The 16,011-nt window shown below is 44.2% G+C and overlaps 1 protein-coding gene across 1 annotated transcript in view; it reads right to left on the bottom strand.

The window, feature by feature from the left end:
• Window positions 1-16,011, bottom strand: part of LOC134455399 (alpha-2-macroglobulin-like protein 1) — a 59,055-nt gene that overhangs the window by 19,035 nt on the left and 24,009 nt on the right. Inside the window, exons 12-21 of the mRNA XM_063206420.1 lie at window positions 14,630-14,866; window positions 12,930-13,142; window positions 6,415-6,564; window positions 4,187-4,300; window positions 3,822-3,897; window positions 3,509-3,532; window positions 3,219-3,339; window positions 2,006-2,231; window positions 1,510-1,636; window positions 154-275 (exon numbers count right to left, since the gene is read on the bottom strand). Coding sequence (XP_063062490.1) covers window positions 154-275; window positions 1,510-1,636; window positions 2,006-2,231; window positions 3,219-3,339; window positions 3,509-3,532; window positions 3,822-3,897; window positions 4,187-4,300; window positions 6,415-6,564; window positions 12,930-13,142; window positions 14,630-14,866 — 1,410 coding nt within the window. The remainder of the gene's footprint in view (window positions 1-153; window positions 276-1,509; window positions 1,637-2,005; window positions 2,232-3,218; window positions 3,340-3,508; window positions 3,533-3,821; window positions 3,898-4,186; window positions 4,301-6,414; window positions 6,565-12,929; window positions 13,143-14,629; window positions 14,867-16,011) is intronic.

Genomic DNA, 16,011 nt, shown 5'->3' with positions numbered 1-16,011 from the left:
CAGGTTAACGTTTCGACATGCATCTGAGTGCACTGAAAAGACTAAAGCTACTTTGCATCTTCACTTATTCTTATTTCCTGTATGCTACAGTATGATTAGGTCCTCGATTGTAAGTCACTTCGGATAAGAGTTTGCCACATGTAATGGACCTACCTTGACCAGCAGAGGGCGTGTGACTATGTCAATGCGGCCCCTCTCAGGCACGGTCACCAACTCATTGCCACACAGGGTCTGGGAGGAGGTAGCCTCTGCAGCCACAGTAATGTTCATCAATCCTGCCAGACACACAACATACAGTACAGTACTGTCTACTTACTACTTACTTACTGATGACTGCACTTCACCAGCACCTGGAACCTGGCTGTGCATAGGAGTTTCAGATCTTTGAACATAACGTGAAGTATTTCTAAGGGGGTTTACACACTAGGGCGGTAAAGCGTTACGTGACGGAAGCAATTTTTACCGGCGTCTGTGAAAATACATGGAAACATATCTGTCCTTACACCCCAACCGGCGGTAGTCGGGCGTCAGCGGCGCGGGAGCCGGCTCCGCGCTGCGCTGCATTTGGAAAATAGAACTCGAGCGTATTTTTCACGCCGGCGACCGGCGGTGTCTCATTCAAACGAATGGCAAAGTAGCACGCTAACTTTGGATGTGGGGGGGTTTCCTGCGCCGCTGACGCTGACTATGCACAGCCAGGTTCCAGGTGCTGCCTGGTGAAGTGCAGTCATCAGTAATCCACAGTAAACAAGAAGGATTACCGTACACTGGTGGACTTGATTTTGCTGCTTTTATTTAGAGTTAGATGAACTTCACATTATGTCTTTTATGTCGATTATATCTTTTATGTCTGCTATTGTTCTGTGGTGTGCTCCCGATAGCCTACATGAGAAAAATGGTAAAACTGTATTTTCATGTTAGCTTGTAAAACATGTCTAAATGTCTGTGTAAAGGATTTATAACACAGGCCAAAATAAACCATTCGTTAGCCAACACATTTCTTGCACTTCTTGCACCAATGAGGACTTAATTGTTGATATTATGGTAAGAAGGACCTAGCAGGCCCTTGTTGATATTAGGCTATTGTGAGAAGGACCTAGCAGGCCCTTGTTGATATTAGGCTATTGTGAGAAGGACCTAGCAGGCCCTTGTTGATATTATGGTGAGAAGGACCTAGCAGGCCCTTGTTGATATTATGGTGAGAAGGACCTACTAGCAGGCCCTTGTTTTTGCTTAACGCGTGTTTTACAAGTCACAGAGAGTAATTAGGCATGCTAGTCAACCTATTAGTGATGAACTTGCGAATATTAAAAATAAAGTTTACTTTTACTTTTGTGGAATTCCCCCTGTAGGTCTGAAGGTCTCTCTCACACACACACGCACGCACACACACACACACACACACACACACACACACACACACACACACACACACACACACACACACACACACACACACACACACACACACACACACACACACACACACACACACACACACTGTATTACCGAGCGTGGAGGGCACCAGGGTCCAGCTGAAGGTCTTCCTGCCGTTGGCACACAGACAGGAGGAGTACTGGCCATCAGCAGAGGGGCTCAGACTGAAGTCTGAGGAGGGGAATGGAGTCACCGTAACCTAAACACACACACACGTACGAATGCACACACACACACACACACACACACACACACACACGTGCACGCACACAGAGAAACGCACACACACACACACACAAACACACACACATATGTCTAGGGAAGGAGGGACAAAAGCGTGCACACACACACACACACTCACACACACACACACACACACACACACAAAAGCGCACACTCACACACTCACACACACACACACACAGACGCATGCAGCAGCCCGTTTATATACATTTGAGTGGCACTTGGTTGTTCTATGAACATATCCATGTGGATTGCTACAATGGACTTCAGCCTAGAGTATAACTTTATTAGGAACACAATATGGATGAGTAACTCATAGCAGTACCATGATGCACTTGGGGAGGTAGTTGAAGACTGTGGCTTTGAGCTGGAAGGTCTCTCCACGGATGATGGAGTATGGCAGGGACAGCTCCAGGAAGAAGGGCTGGAAAACGGTGAGCTGGACTGGGGGGGCGAGACCAAAGCCCTGGGGGTGCAGGCAGAAGGCCTCCGTCTCCCAGCTGGTGATGGTGTCGGGGATGGTGACAGAGATCTGTGTATTCCCAGACTCTCTGTGACACACACACACACACACACACACACACACACACACACACACACACACACACACACACACACACACACACACACACACACACACACACACACACACACACACACACACACACACACACACACACACACACACACACACACACACAAACACAAAGGTACACACATGAGTTACCGCCGCAAAGTGGGGAAATGACAGAGGACGACATATTTGGACGACATATTTGGACGACATATTTGGACGACATATTTGGACGACATATTTGGACGACATATATGGACGACGTATTTGGACGACATATATGGACGACATATTTGGACGACATATTTGGACGACATATTTGGACGACATATTTGATTCAGATGGACAAGTGACTTGGGGCTGTGAGGTTTATTGAATTAATCACAGCGACAGACTGATCCTGCTTTGCAGATGCTTTCTGAGTCACTCACCCGACCTCCTCCAGGGTTCAGAGCCATGTTTCACTCACCCCACCTCCTCCAGAGCCATGTTTCACTCACCCCACCTCCTCCAGAGCCATGTTTCACTCACCCGACCTCCTCCATGATCCGAACTCAGAGCTATGTTTCACTCACCGCACCTCCTCCAGGGTCCATGTTTCACTCACCCGACCTCCTCCAGGGTCCAGATCCATGTTTCACTCACCGCACCTCCTCCAGGGTCCAGAGCCATGTTTCACTCACCCCACCTCCTCCGGGATCCATGTTTCACTCACCGCACCTCCTCCAGGGTCCAGGAGTCATGTTTCACTCACCGCACCTCCTCCAGGTTCCATGTTTCACTCACCCCACCTCCTCCAGGATCCAGAGTTATGTTTCACTCACCCCACCTCCTCCGGGGTCCAGATCAATGTTTCACTCACCCGACCTCCTCTAGAGTCAAGCGCCATGTTTCACTCACCCGACCTCCTCCGGGATCCATGTTTCACTCACCCCACCTCCTCCAGGGTCCATGTTTCACTCACCCCACCTCCTCCAGGGTCCAGAGCCATGTTTCAGGGAAGACTGTACGGACTGTCACACTTGCAGCTTCATTGGCATCTTCAACATCATGCTCGGGCGCGATGGGTCCTCCCCTCCCCCTTTCTGCATTTACAGAGGAGTAAAATAAGTCACAGCAGAAATAATATACAAATAAAATAGAAATAAAAAAGAAAAGGATATCACTAATATTCGATTCACCTGGTCTACGATCAGGACTTAAATAATATGCAGAAATAGAACAAAACGTATATATAATGAACATGTGACATACCATCAGGTGCCTCCGCATAGTCTACTATTGTAATAGAGAAAAACAAAACAGAAAAAAATCAGCACATACAGTAGGCTACACTAAGAGAGTCCATTTAAGCCACTTTTTGCTTTTCAAATAGGCCCGACACAGCTGAATCGCAAAGTAAAAAGTGGTGGCCGAGTCGCACTGTGTCGAGCTGTAGGCCTACCAGAAAAACGTTAGTGGAAAAGAGACAAAAGAGGATTTACATGTAAGTGTGCACACATTTTTACTTCATTTATGACTGTCCAAGCACAAAAAATATTTTTAAATATTCAAAAGCGTTCCATACCGAAATCATCAAACATGATTGGTTCACACCACGGGCCCTGCAGAACCATATTGGTCACAGCCTTCAGTCCCAATCTCTAGATCAGAGACAAACAAAACATTTATTCAGAGATTAGTATCTTTGAAATACTGTACTGTCTCTCTATCTCTCACACACACACACACACACATAGTAAATGTGCGCACGCACACCCGCACACATGCACCCACACACACACACACGCACACACACAAATACACACACAAAGACTACACACACATGCACACATGTATGCACGCACACACACACACCACGACGATGGGTAGCCGTAATTAATTTGTTGTTATTATTGTTATCGCTATCCTTTTCATTGGCTGCTGTTGTACCTTAAGAACTGCAGGAGGGCCATCATGTGGATACGCGACTTCCTCCCATTCGCACTTTAAGTCCTCAACAGTATCATCAATTTGGGAGTTTAACGTTGGTAATAATGCAAACACCTAGAATGGCATGAGCCAAGAAAGAAAGACAGACGGAAAGAACAAGGTCACCTTTATTGTATGTGAATGCGTTGCAGGCAGTTTCGTCACCCCCCCCCGGCCAACTTTCATGATTTTTTATGAAGCTTAGTGAATGCGGAACTCTATGTAAAAGTGACTTTTGATTATGTTAGGTTCTAAGCTGCATTCAATGAGCTGCCATGGCCCTTAAAGCAGTGGTTCTCAACTGGAACAGTCTTGGGACCCACCATTTTCCAATCTCATTCAGTCGCGACCCAATTTTTTTTAGCGATACTCGAATGACTGGTTGCATGCTACTATCGCGCATAAACATTCTGATTTAATCTATGACGACAGATGACATAAGTTCAATCGCCTATCAAAATAAAAGTTATAAATTGTTGCAGGGAAAGTTGGATGTTTTTTTGTTTTTATAGCGAATCAATGAATTGTGTTTTTTTTTTACACCATGGCTCTGCGACCCACCCATGACCCCTCCGCCACCCACTTTTGGGTCGCGACCCACCAGTTGAGAAACACTGCCTTAAAGGATAACTTCAGTCAATTTCAACATGCAGTTGTAATGCTCACACTACCCTGGACTTGTCAGTGCCTGAGGTTTTTTTTTCTTCTTCTTCAGCCTTTTTCAAGATCCTGGTCATTGTAATGGGGGCTACAGTTTGTTTACATTTCAAAAAAACATTTTTATTTATTCCCAAAAACATCCAAAAGGTAATGCAACATCAGCAGACAACTAGAAAACAGCAGTACCTTTGGGGAAAATGGAGTAGGCCTATGTTCATTTAAAAAAAAAATGTAAACAAACGCTGCCCCCATTAGAATAGCTCATATCTCGGAAAGGGCTGAGCCGAAAAATGTGGCATCACCGGGTACTGACAAGTCAAGGGTAGCGTGAGCAATACAACAGCATATTAAAATTGACTGAAGTGGTCTCTTCTAAACTAGCAGGGTTTCAGAATGAAATTAGTTCTGCCATTGAGACTGGCATTGATCCCACCAAGATGCATTGACGTGACACATAGAAAAACGAGTCTTAAGGGCAGATTATAGTTCTGCAACTGCACCCATTGGATCTGGTCGCTAACACTGTTGATGTTCTAGATCTGCACCCGAGGTCTCATGTCGTAAGCCACATTTGGCTACATAGCTACAACGCTTCAATACAGTAGTCAGACTGCAGGCATTGTGCCGCGAGTGCTTAACAGATGTATTGTTTGTTTGTTACTTACTAATTCAGTCATTGTAGCTTCATTTATTTACACACACGAGAAAGAAAGCGTTCGTATTTCACAGAATATTGACCGTTTTGCTCTCGTAAACTACCGGAGAATTGTGCTACTACGAGAACAAGGAAGTAGCGAGATGACCAATCAAAGCGCGTTGTCTCTGCGACCTTCGCGACCGTCTGACGTGTAGTCAGGATTTTCTTGAGGCGCGCGACAACGGTTGCACCAATAAGTATAAATTGGCCATTAGTCACCAAATTGAAAATCTTTGCTATTTCAAGTTCAACTACTACTGCTACTGTTTCAAGTGCTGTTACTACTACTACTACTATTACTATTACTACTGTAACATATTTGTATGAGACAGAATAAGAGAGTGAATGTATTTTATCCCCTCGGGGCTTTCCGTAGGTCTGTGTACATATATCAACTCTCATGCCCATTTGTCTCTCTCTCACTTCCGGATGAAGTAAAGCAGATCTGAAGTTTCTCCCTCTGAATCCAGCGTCCAGTAATTAAATATATTATTATGACAAAGTGCCAACGCTCGGTTACACTACTACCACTACTATATATTACGTTCAAATCCCGCCTTCCACTCCCTATCTCCCTCCTTGGCTGAAGTGCCTATAAGTAAGGTGCTTAACCCCAAACTGCAACAAGGACCGTAACCAATACCCTGCATTTCAAATGAGTCACTTTGGATGAAAGTGTCAGCCAAGTGTATTGTAATGTAATATAATGTAATGTTATGGTAACCTTCTGAGCATCAAGCCAGGATGCTACTACTAATACTACTGTTACTGCACTACTACTACTACTAATAGCACTACTACTGCTGCTGATCTGGATCGTTGCTATAGTAACCTTTTGAGCATCAAGCTGTTTCCCGGGTGCCAGGATGAAGACGCTCTGGTCCACGGTGCTGAGGCCACAGAGAGAGCCCGGCTGGGCAGACAGCTGCAGAGAGCCCCTCTGCCCTGGGACGGCTGTAGGGGGTGAGAACTGCACTGACACCTGTGGACAGTGCACACATACACATACATTTAATGATCTGTAATTACTGTAAGATTGATTTTCATCTTCATTTATTTACATGTATAATTTTAGCCTTATAAGCTTTTGTGAGAGCCCGCACACCTCGAAGGCTTCTTTTTCAGCAGGTGCAGCTTTTCAGGGTACTTCAGTCATCAGTTTACCTCATAACCTTGCCACGCTTATAGTAATCTCTTAGTGGTGTTTATGCTTGCTTATCTTGTGCAGGTCTGTAAAAATAGAAAATGGATCTCCTCCTAGGCCTTCCGAGATAGAGACACCGTTCAAACACCAAAAAGACCAGCTCGGCTTGGAGATGATTTGTTCTCTCTATGGTGTCCTTGTCTCTTGTCCTTTTTTTTCATTTTTGTCGATTTTGTGCAAGTTTGGGTCCCCATAGAAAACAATGTCTAAGACATCAGAGTGTAGGAAGCTTTTTAGATCATAAAATGTCAACACTTTCCCCTACAAACTTGGTTGACCATTTAATAGACAGGGCTGGAATATGACTCCAACCGGTAAAAAGGCCATGTTCCAACACTTACGTGTATTACTTTTTAAATGGCAGCTGTGTAAAAACCCCAATGGCGTTTTCCTATTCTTTTTCAAATGTCTCTGTTAAGAGGTCAGCGCATGTGCCTCAAGAGGTCAATTTTGTGACTGAACCGTTTAACCAATAAACTTCATTCAAACATTTGCTAGAAAGAGCTGGGATATGACTCCAATCTGTGAAAAGGCCATGTGCCAATTCTTTTTACCTTTTTAACAACAAAAATATATACTGTTGTGATTCTGCCGTCTGCTTTAATGTGATACTGTCCCATTTTTGGAAATAGGTTTATTTTACACCTCTCCTTGAGTTAAATGATTGGGTTGTACCTTTCTCCTGTACTTCCAGCCGTTCTCTGAGTATGGCAGTGCAAATTTTAATTCAACGCTAGCAGTTAACATTGAGTCCTATGAGACCAGTTAGCCGCCAGCTGGTCTCATAGGACTCAATGTTAACTGCTAGCTTGGAGGAAAAATTTGCACTGCCATACCCAGAAAACGGTTCAAAGCACAGGAGAACGTTAAAACCCAATCATTTAACTTAAGGGCAGGTGTAAAATAACCTTATTTCCAAAAATGTGACAGTATTCCGTGAGATTAGGACACCAATGATGTCATGCGTGCGTCTAAGTTGTTTCTTTTCCTAACTTTCTGCTGAACTGCCGTTACTAATTCTAAACTGCAGGTTGCAATGGCCAAGACCCCGTCGTTAATTCTATCGCATTTGGTTGTCAAGCCAAGACATTGTTGTTAATTTTATCACATTTGGTTGTCAAGTCAAAAATCCAGTCGTTAGTACAATCACTCTACGTGCGTCCTTAGGGGTCTTACACACCAAAGCGGTAAAGCGTCGCGGAGCGGCCGCGTTTTTTACCAGCGTCGGTGAAAATACATTGAAACATATCTGTCCTTACACACCAACCGGCGGTAGTCGAGCGTCAGCGACGCGGGAGCCGGCTCCGCGCCACGCTGCATTTGGAAAATAGATCTCGAGCGTATTTTTCACGCCGGCGACCGGCGGTGTCTCATTCAAATGAATGGCAAAGTAGCATGCTAGCTTTGGCTGTGGGGAGAGTTTTGAATAGGACTGGCCGCGCACGCCGACGCTGTCAGTGTGAAAGGCAGAGAAAAACACGCCGGCCAAAACTAAGCAGAAAGACCGCGTCCGTCCCGGGACCGTTCCGTTCCGCCTTGGTATGTTTTGGCCCTTACGCTCCTCCAATAGAGGCGCATCTCACTAGATTAGGAAGTGGTGCCCATAGCAACGTACCAAGCGCAATGGTCAATCTACTTTCTCACAAAGCCTTATAATCTAAGGCTTAAATCAACATATTAAATTAATTTTTGAAATTCTAGCAACCGGGTGATAAGCGGAATAACGGCCTTCAAGGTGTCCCGATATCAAGGGAAAATGGACTTGGCGAAGCGAACAGCCCTTCGGCTGCGCCGTCAGGCTGTTAGAACGCTCTGCCTCGTCCATTATTTCCCTTGATATCGGGACACCTCGGCTGCCGTTATTCCTTACTTATTATATGTTTCCTCTAACAAATGTTTCTTTTCATATTATATTACCTTCCATTACATTATATATTATATTACTTTATTATATGGTGTGACGTCATCGGTCCAATGCTCCATTCATTTCAATGTGGCTCCCCAACGTTCGCACGTCTGATATTTGAGATAACGGACGGGTTGGTCTATAACAGACCGCTGTCAACGGCAACAAGACTTTTCACTGCTAAAGCGACTTTTCAACAAGACTCTAATCAGCTGCTGTGATAGACAACACCTGTTGTCCTGGCTACCTAGCTGTTGAGAGACGCTCCGCGTCGGGGTCTAAAGATTCTCTCTGTCGTGCTGCTATTCCACGGTAGCGACCTTCTCGCCGAACGTTAACCCTTACATATTAAGTGCCATACAGAGAATCAGAACAGGTGTTGCCAATAAAGGTTAACAAGCAACTGCCGTAGGATTCTAGAATTCTACTGTACAGCTCTTCTAGGCAATGTCATACTTCTTGCGTTTACATGAGACACTTAAGTCCGATTTAACTGACTTTAAATCTGATTAAAACTTAATTCCACTCTAAAAATATCATGTAAACACTTACCGAACAGGATTTAAGTTTATTCCGATTTAAACTTAAGTCCGATTAAAGTGGGTGGTTTATTCCTCTTTTAAATCCGATTAAACACGTTCCTCTGTCATGTAACCATTTATTCGGAATTACAATAAATCCAGTCGTTCCACGCATGCTCGTTGACCACATGATGGCGCCAAGAGACCGTGCTCAAAGAAAATGGAATATTGTACAAGAACGACCACTAGCTGGTGTGGCCAGGACTGGCACTGCAGCTATGTTATCGCAGCCAAGTAAATAATGAATGGGTGCCAATGGGGCTGTACGCTTCTCATAGAACTATCTGCCCGTGTGATTTTTTCCCTGGAAACAATGGAGTCGCGTTCGATAGATATGAGTAAGTGAAAGCATTTGCCGACACGTTTGCATCTTGTCAAGTTTTAGATTCGTGAAAATGACCCTTATTTCAACTATAGCAATGACATAACACGTGACAATCGACTTTACGGCACTACGCCATTTGTTTTGTAGTTTTAAGTCTGACTTCAGATGTCGATGTGTTTAAAGTTATGTTAGTTGCGGACACCTGTTATTTATTGCATTTAAGGTGGTGGAAAAGCGGCATGTGTACATGGGGTAAAGGAAATGACTGCGCTCATCCTTAAGAATTTGGGCACCTTCAATTAACATGTTGGACGGCGGTGGGGGGTTTTGAGGTGTGTGACCGTAGATGTCTCTGCTAGGATCAGTCAGAGTACGTCTCTCGTCAGCTCTGGTCGTGAATAGTCGCAGAGATTCCTCAGCCAGCAGGTATTAGCCGAATGCTAGCGTGTTGCAGGACAAAACTAACACGTCTTTGGGAGAACAAAGCCATGTCAGGAACCTTTAACTTCACTTCTAATACAACTTCCATGATAAGGTACAGAATGTGCACACATCTTTACAAACCAGAGAACAGAACCGTCACAAATCCCTGCTGAGCCATTTAGCCCAATAGGCTCCCATTCATCTTTTACTTGGCTGCGTTCGCCAACGGGGCTATAATGGGAGCCAATGAGAGATGCCTATCTCATAGCTTAGAGAATTTCTGCCGTGCTCTTTGCCAGTGAGAAAAACATGGCGGCCCTTCCTGTTGATTTTCACATGAAAGTTTTGCTTAATTTAAAGTGCCTAAGCGACTATAAATGTTGTGGCTTCCATATATTGATGTAAAAGTACCCCACGAAGAAATGAAGCACAACAAAGTTACTCCACATCACCCTTTCACCAGTTCGTTTTTCTAAGCTAGGTGGGTGCTAACTAGCATTTGAAAGAACCAGTCCCAAAGGGGATTTCTTCAGCCTTGAGTCCACTGAGGGAATTCATTTTTCGGGCTGAAGATTAGCTTCTGTCCCAGAGTTCCCCGGAGGTTTGGCGACCATGCCCCCACGCCTTATTTGGCTCACTCAGCATGTGCGTCCTCAGTCCAATCGCAATGCTTTATTTTCCCCAGACGTTTAAGTAAGGGTTAACGTTCGGCGAGAAGGTCGCTACCGTGGAATAGCAGCACGACAGAGAGAATCTTTAGACCCCGACGCGGAGCGGAGGGGTCTTGTTCTCTCTGAAGTGCTGCTATTCCACAAAGCGACCGACTCGCCGAAAGTTAACCCGCTTATTATATGGATATACTTAAATGATTCACACATGCGGGGACATTTCTTTAGACCAATTTAAGATTGTTGCTGCGCAAAACAAAACAGTGCCGGCGTTGTGGAACACCGCTAGGCAACAGCTAGGTAGGCTAGCCAGGACAACAGGTGTTGTCTATCACAGCAGCTGATTAGAGTGACAAAAGACCGGACCCCCTGCGGAGTGATATGAAACATTCGCTTTAGCCACTGACTTGTATACAAGCCAGTGGCTTTAGCAGTGAACGTCTTGTTGCCACAGCGGTAGCCAGGACAACGGGTGCTGTCTATCACAGCAGCTGATTAGAGTCTTGATGAAAAGTCGCTTTAGCAGTGAAAAGTCTTGTTGCCATTGACAGCGGTCTGTTATAGACCAACCCGTCCGTTATCGAAAAATAACAGACGTCCGAACGTTGGGGAGCCCCGTTGAAATGAATGGAGCATTCGACAGATGACGTCACAACCATATAATAAGTAAGGGTTAACGTTCGGCGAGAAGGTCGCTACCGTGGAATAGCAGCACGACAGAGAGAATCTTTAGACCCCGACGCGGAAACCCGCTTATTATATGGATATACTTAAATGATTCACACATGGCGGGGACATTTCTTTAGGCCTATTTAATGTTAAAGGGACAGTTTGGTCAATTTCAACATGCAGTTGTATTGCTCACACTACCCTTGACTTGTCAGTACCTGGTGATGCCACATTTTTTGGCTCAGCCCTTTCAGAGATATGAGCAATTCTAATGGGGGCAGCGTTTGTTTACATTTTTAAAAAATGAAACATAGGCCAACTCCAAATATTTTCCCAAAAGATACTGCTGTTTGCTAATTGTCTGCTGATGTTTTATAACCTTTTGGATGTTTTTGGGAATAAATAAAAAAAAATTTTGGAAATGTAAACAAAGAGCTGCCCCCATTACAATGACCAGGATCTCGGAAACGGCTGAAGAAGAAAAAAAAAAATCTCAGGCACTGACAAGTCCAGGGTAGTGTGAGCATTACAACTGCATGTTGAAATTGACCAAACTGTCCCTTTAAGTTTATTATAGTTTTTCATGTCAAAAGATTGTTGCTGCGCAAAACAAATCAGTGCCGTTGTGGAACACCGCTAGGCAACAGCTAGGTAGCCAGGGCAACAGGTGTTGTCTATCACAGCAGCTGATTAGAGTCTTGTTGAAAAGTCGCTTTAGCAGTGAAAAGTCTTGTTGCCGTTGACAGCGGTCTGTTATAGACCAAACCGTCCGTTATCGAAAAATAACAGACGTGCGAACGTTGGGGAGCCCCATTGAAATGAATGGAGCATTCGACCGATGACGTCACACCATATAATAATCGCATTTAAGGGAAAGTGCCATGTATACACGTCGCAAAATAACTCTTAATCCGATCTACTTAAATCCGATCTATTAAATCCGACTTAAAAGCATCATGTAACCGTAGCAACTGTCTTGCTGGAATGTTTATGACAGCCAGCTGCTTGGCTCAGTGGCAAAGGTGTTGGATTTGAGATATTGAGGTTGTGAGTTTGAATCCCACTCTGACCCAAATTGATTTTCAAATTATATTATATACAGTGTTCCTTAGCCAACTTAAAATAGCATGTATGTAACTTCTGACTGGGTGGATGGATTTTCCCCATTTTTTGTTTGTTTTGTTTTCACAATAGTTGTTTTAAGCCTAAGCAAGGCACTTATCTATATATAGATATTTAATGTATAACTGCTCAGCTCTGGCCCAAAAGGCAAGCCCGCTTCCAGCATTTTCGAGAATGCAATCTAGTTGACATTGTTTTTTAACCATTATCTACAAAGCACTTTAGGGCACTAGAGGGCATACCTACAATAAGGCAACGAATCCCAATACAGACCATTGGCCAAAAACTAACCTCTTCTCCAGGCTGTCGAAATTCTGACCAATCTTGAATATTTAATAAACATTTGCCATAGGAATGTTATATGAATCTAATGTTGTGATCAAAAGAGTAAACCAGCCAAATATGAGAACTTAACTCCCCACGGCAGAGCAAAAAAAAAGGACCCATACCTTGTTTCTGAAGCACCGCTCAGTGGAGAACTCTCTGCTTTCAGCCAAAATCGTTTTACTGGGTAAGATGCAGTACACCATCACATGCACAGAGGGCGCCATCTCTGGCTGAACAGATAACTTGAAGGACTCTTTTCCTTTGATGACCTGCTGCCCACTGGTCACTGGAACCTGCATGACACCATGCTGGACAATCTCTCCTTTAGCGAAAACCTGGAACACATTGTACTTACTTTTAGAGAAAGCACAAGCTACTTGAGCACCTTGGTAGGGATTGTTTGGGAGAGGACATTGAGCATTACCCACTAAATCCTGTATTTGAACCAGCCTGCTGGAAACGGTGCTGAGTAAAAGTCAAAGTCAAAGGTTTCAAATGCCTCTGGACAACACTTCAAGTTCAACCAATCAAACAAATCATGAGCGTGAATTGTTCTGAGTAACAAATGTGGTGTGAATTCTGAATAATGCATGTTCACAAGTGCCATTGCATTACACTATTGTGTATTGCTACAATATTATATTGCAGTGTTTCTCAACCGTATGGGGTGAAGTATGCCCCCCTCAGGGGTGCAGCGGAAACTAGCTGATGGTATGTGAAATTGACCTAAATGAATATATAAATTACGTCATATAATACATGTTTGTCTAACTTAATAAATTAAAGCTTAGTCAGTGGAATCTTTCATCTACCGTTTATGCACAGTAAAGTAAAATGATGATACCTTAGTATGGCCTACACATAGCCTGTCTGAGATAAAGCTGCAACTTCGAACGTCCAAATGTCCAAATGTGTTGTTACTTTTCTAAGCTTGTGTGGTATCGGATGCAATGCCATGTTACGGCTTGTTGGTTTGTGGTGCCTTGAGATTTTTCATGAATTGAAAGGTTACCTCAACTAAAAATGGCTGAGAAACACTGCTATATTGCATTCCCAAAAATGTGGGGAGCCCTGAAGTAGCAGAGAAAGGCAGCTTTGCCAGACTGACTTAGCCTCGCACCATGCTACGTACTTAAGAGACTTGGCTCCGCACTACGTCTGGTACCTGTTTTCTGTGGAGCGATGTTGCCGGTAGGATTTGGCCGTGGTCCTACATTGTAATTTTATCCTACGGTAGGATGTTCTGACAGACATGTCTGCTAAATGGTCGCCAAAGATGTCAGACATGTTTGTTCAACAACTTATACTGATTTTTCAGAAAATTTCCTTCCCATTTCCTGCAATCGAGTCAGATCAAAGAACTTCCAGACCATGAATACGAAATGAACTGGTAGTATTATGGGATGGTCAGGACCAGGCTAAAGGGCCGTACACACACGTCGCTGCTAGTTACTCGCTCAGCGAATTAACTCAATAGAATGTCAATGTGTTCCAGCAAGACTAGCAGGTGAGTAGGCAAGTACTGTACAAGCGATGCGATGTGGGCGGATCCCGAGTTGAAAATATTTTATCTTCAAGCGAGGCGAATAAGCGAGTAACCAATTGGAATGCAGAGTTCGGTACTGCTCGCCTGTTCATTGGCAGTTAAAGCCGCGGAAACTTTCAGCGAACGTTCCATGAAAGAGTGGCGATAGGCGAGCAAGTGAGAACCTAGCTAGCTGTGTGTACGCCGCTTAAGACTGACTTTGTCATGAAATGTTTTGCAGCATAAAAGGAACTAGGGGTGGACCTAGACTATCAGACTACACCATATGTGACATACCATAAACATGATGTCCAGGGAGTGGCTGTTGAAGGTCTCCCCAGCGAAGGTGTACGTGACTGGGATGGGGGTCTCTGTGTCACAGGGTAGAGTGCCACTGACAGGACTGATGGCCAGAGAGCTGGACGTGGGTTTGTCTGCAGATGGTGGCCTCAGTTTGGAGATGGACAAGGACGCAGAGCCATAATGTGGAGTAGTTGAACTGATGTGCTGCCTGACATTGTCTAATGCACTTGCCTAGGAAAGAATCAAACTGGTGTTAGTTTTTGCTAATTTCTGAAGGTAGAAAGAACAAAACAAATTGTTGTCTTCCAACTATGTTTTAAGCCAAGTGAATTGTTTTCTGTCCTAGCAAAATGACTTTCTTTAAAGGTTAACTGTGCAGGATGTGGTACTACTCAGGTCAGAGTATGTATTGCAACTAAATATATTTATCCAGTCAATAGAAGGGTTTCTTGTTCATAAACATTCTGCAATGCGTGTGTAGCCAAGCTTGGTGTTTCACATTGAATATCCCATCAGAGCTCTGCACAGTACTGTATGCAAGCCTGGGGTGCGTTTCTCAAAAGTGTAGTTGTTAGCCAGTTTGCAACTTGGGTAGTTGCCAATGGGTAATTGCAAACAACAAAGTAGCTTATGTAGTTAGCAGCTATGGTTTTGAGAAATGCACCCCTGTTTTCTAGTCGGCTCCCTGTTGCATTCACTTGGAAACGGGTTTTAATCACACACTGTGCACCGCATCTACAGACTTTCAGTGTTATGCCGTGTACAGACCAGGGGCCTCATTTATAACGGGTGCGTACGCACAAAAGACTGCGCACGCCAAGTTCACCGCAAGGTTTGGTATTTATAGAAAAAGAACTTGGCGGTAAACATGCGCAGCTCCACGCAAAGTTTGACCCATGCGTAGGCACTAAACAAAAGACCAAACGCGGAAAGCGCGACCTCGGGAGGTAGCTGGAAGAACGACCCGAAATTGGTTGAAGAAAAAAAATCAAAGGTCACGTGTCACGATAGCCACTTTAACATTAGTTAATCCAGTTCGCAACGAAAACGCGGTTGTTTGTTGTTTGGTAATGGTGGAAAATAATAAGTAGGCCTGCCTGGCCTATCCATAGCTACATGCATGTAATAGACGCTTGAAATCGTACGTTTAGGATAGGCCTACGTTACATTTGAAAATACCCTACATTTTATTAACAATAACCACGGACCTTTCCAGTATCGGGCTATAATCGTATCGGTAGGCTATAAAGTGTTCCGAGTCTGCAAGGAATTACGTCAACATTTAAACCAGTTGCAGAATCATCTGCTCGAGTCCAAGTGCATCTGTAATGGTTGATTTTCTCAGCCATACAGGCAAGCGCAAGTGCCATAGGCCT

This window comes from Engraulis encrasicolus, chromosome 9 (genome assembly GCF_034702125.1).
Source record: "Engraulis encrasicolus isolate BLACKSEA-1 chromosome 9, IST_EnEncr_1.0, whole genome shotgun sequence".
NCBI classification, from domain to species: domain Eukaryota; kingdom Metazoa; phylum Chordata; class Actinopteri; order Clupeiformes; family Engraulidae; genus Engraulis; species Engraulis encrasicolus.
This window is presented reverse-complemented; position numbering and strand designations above follow the sequence as displayed.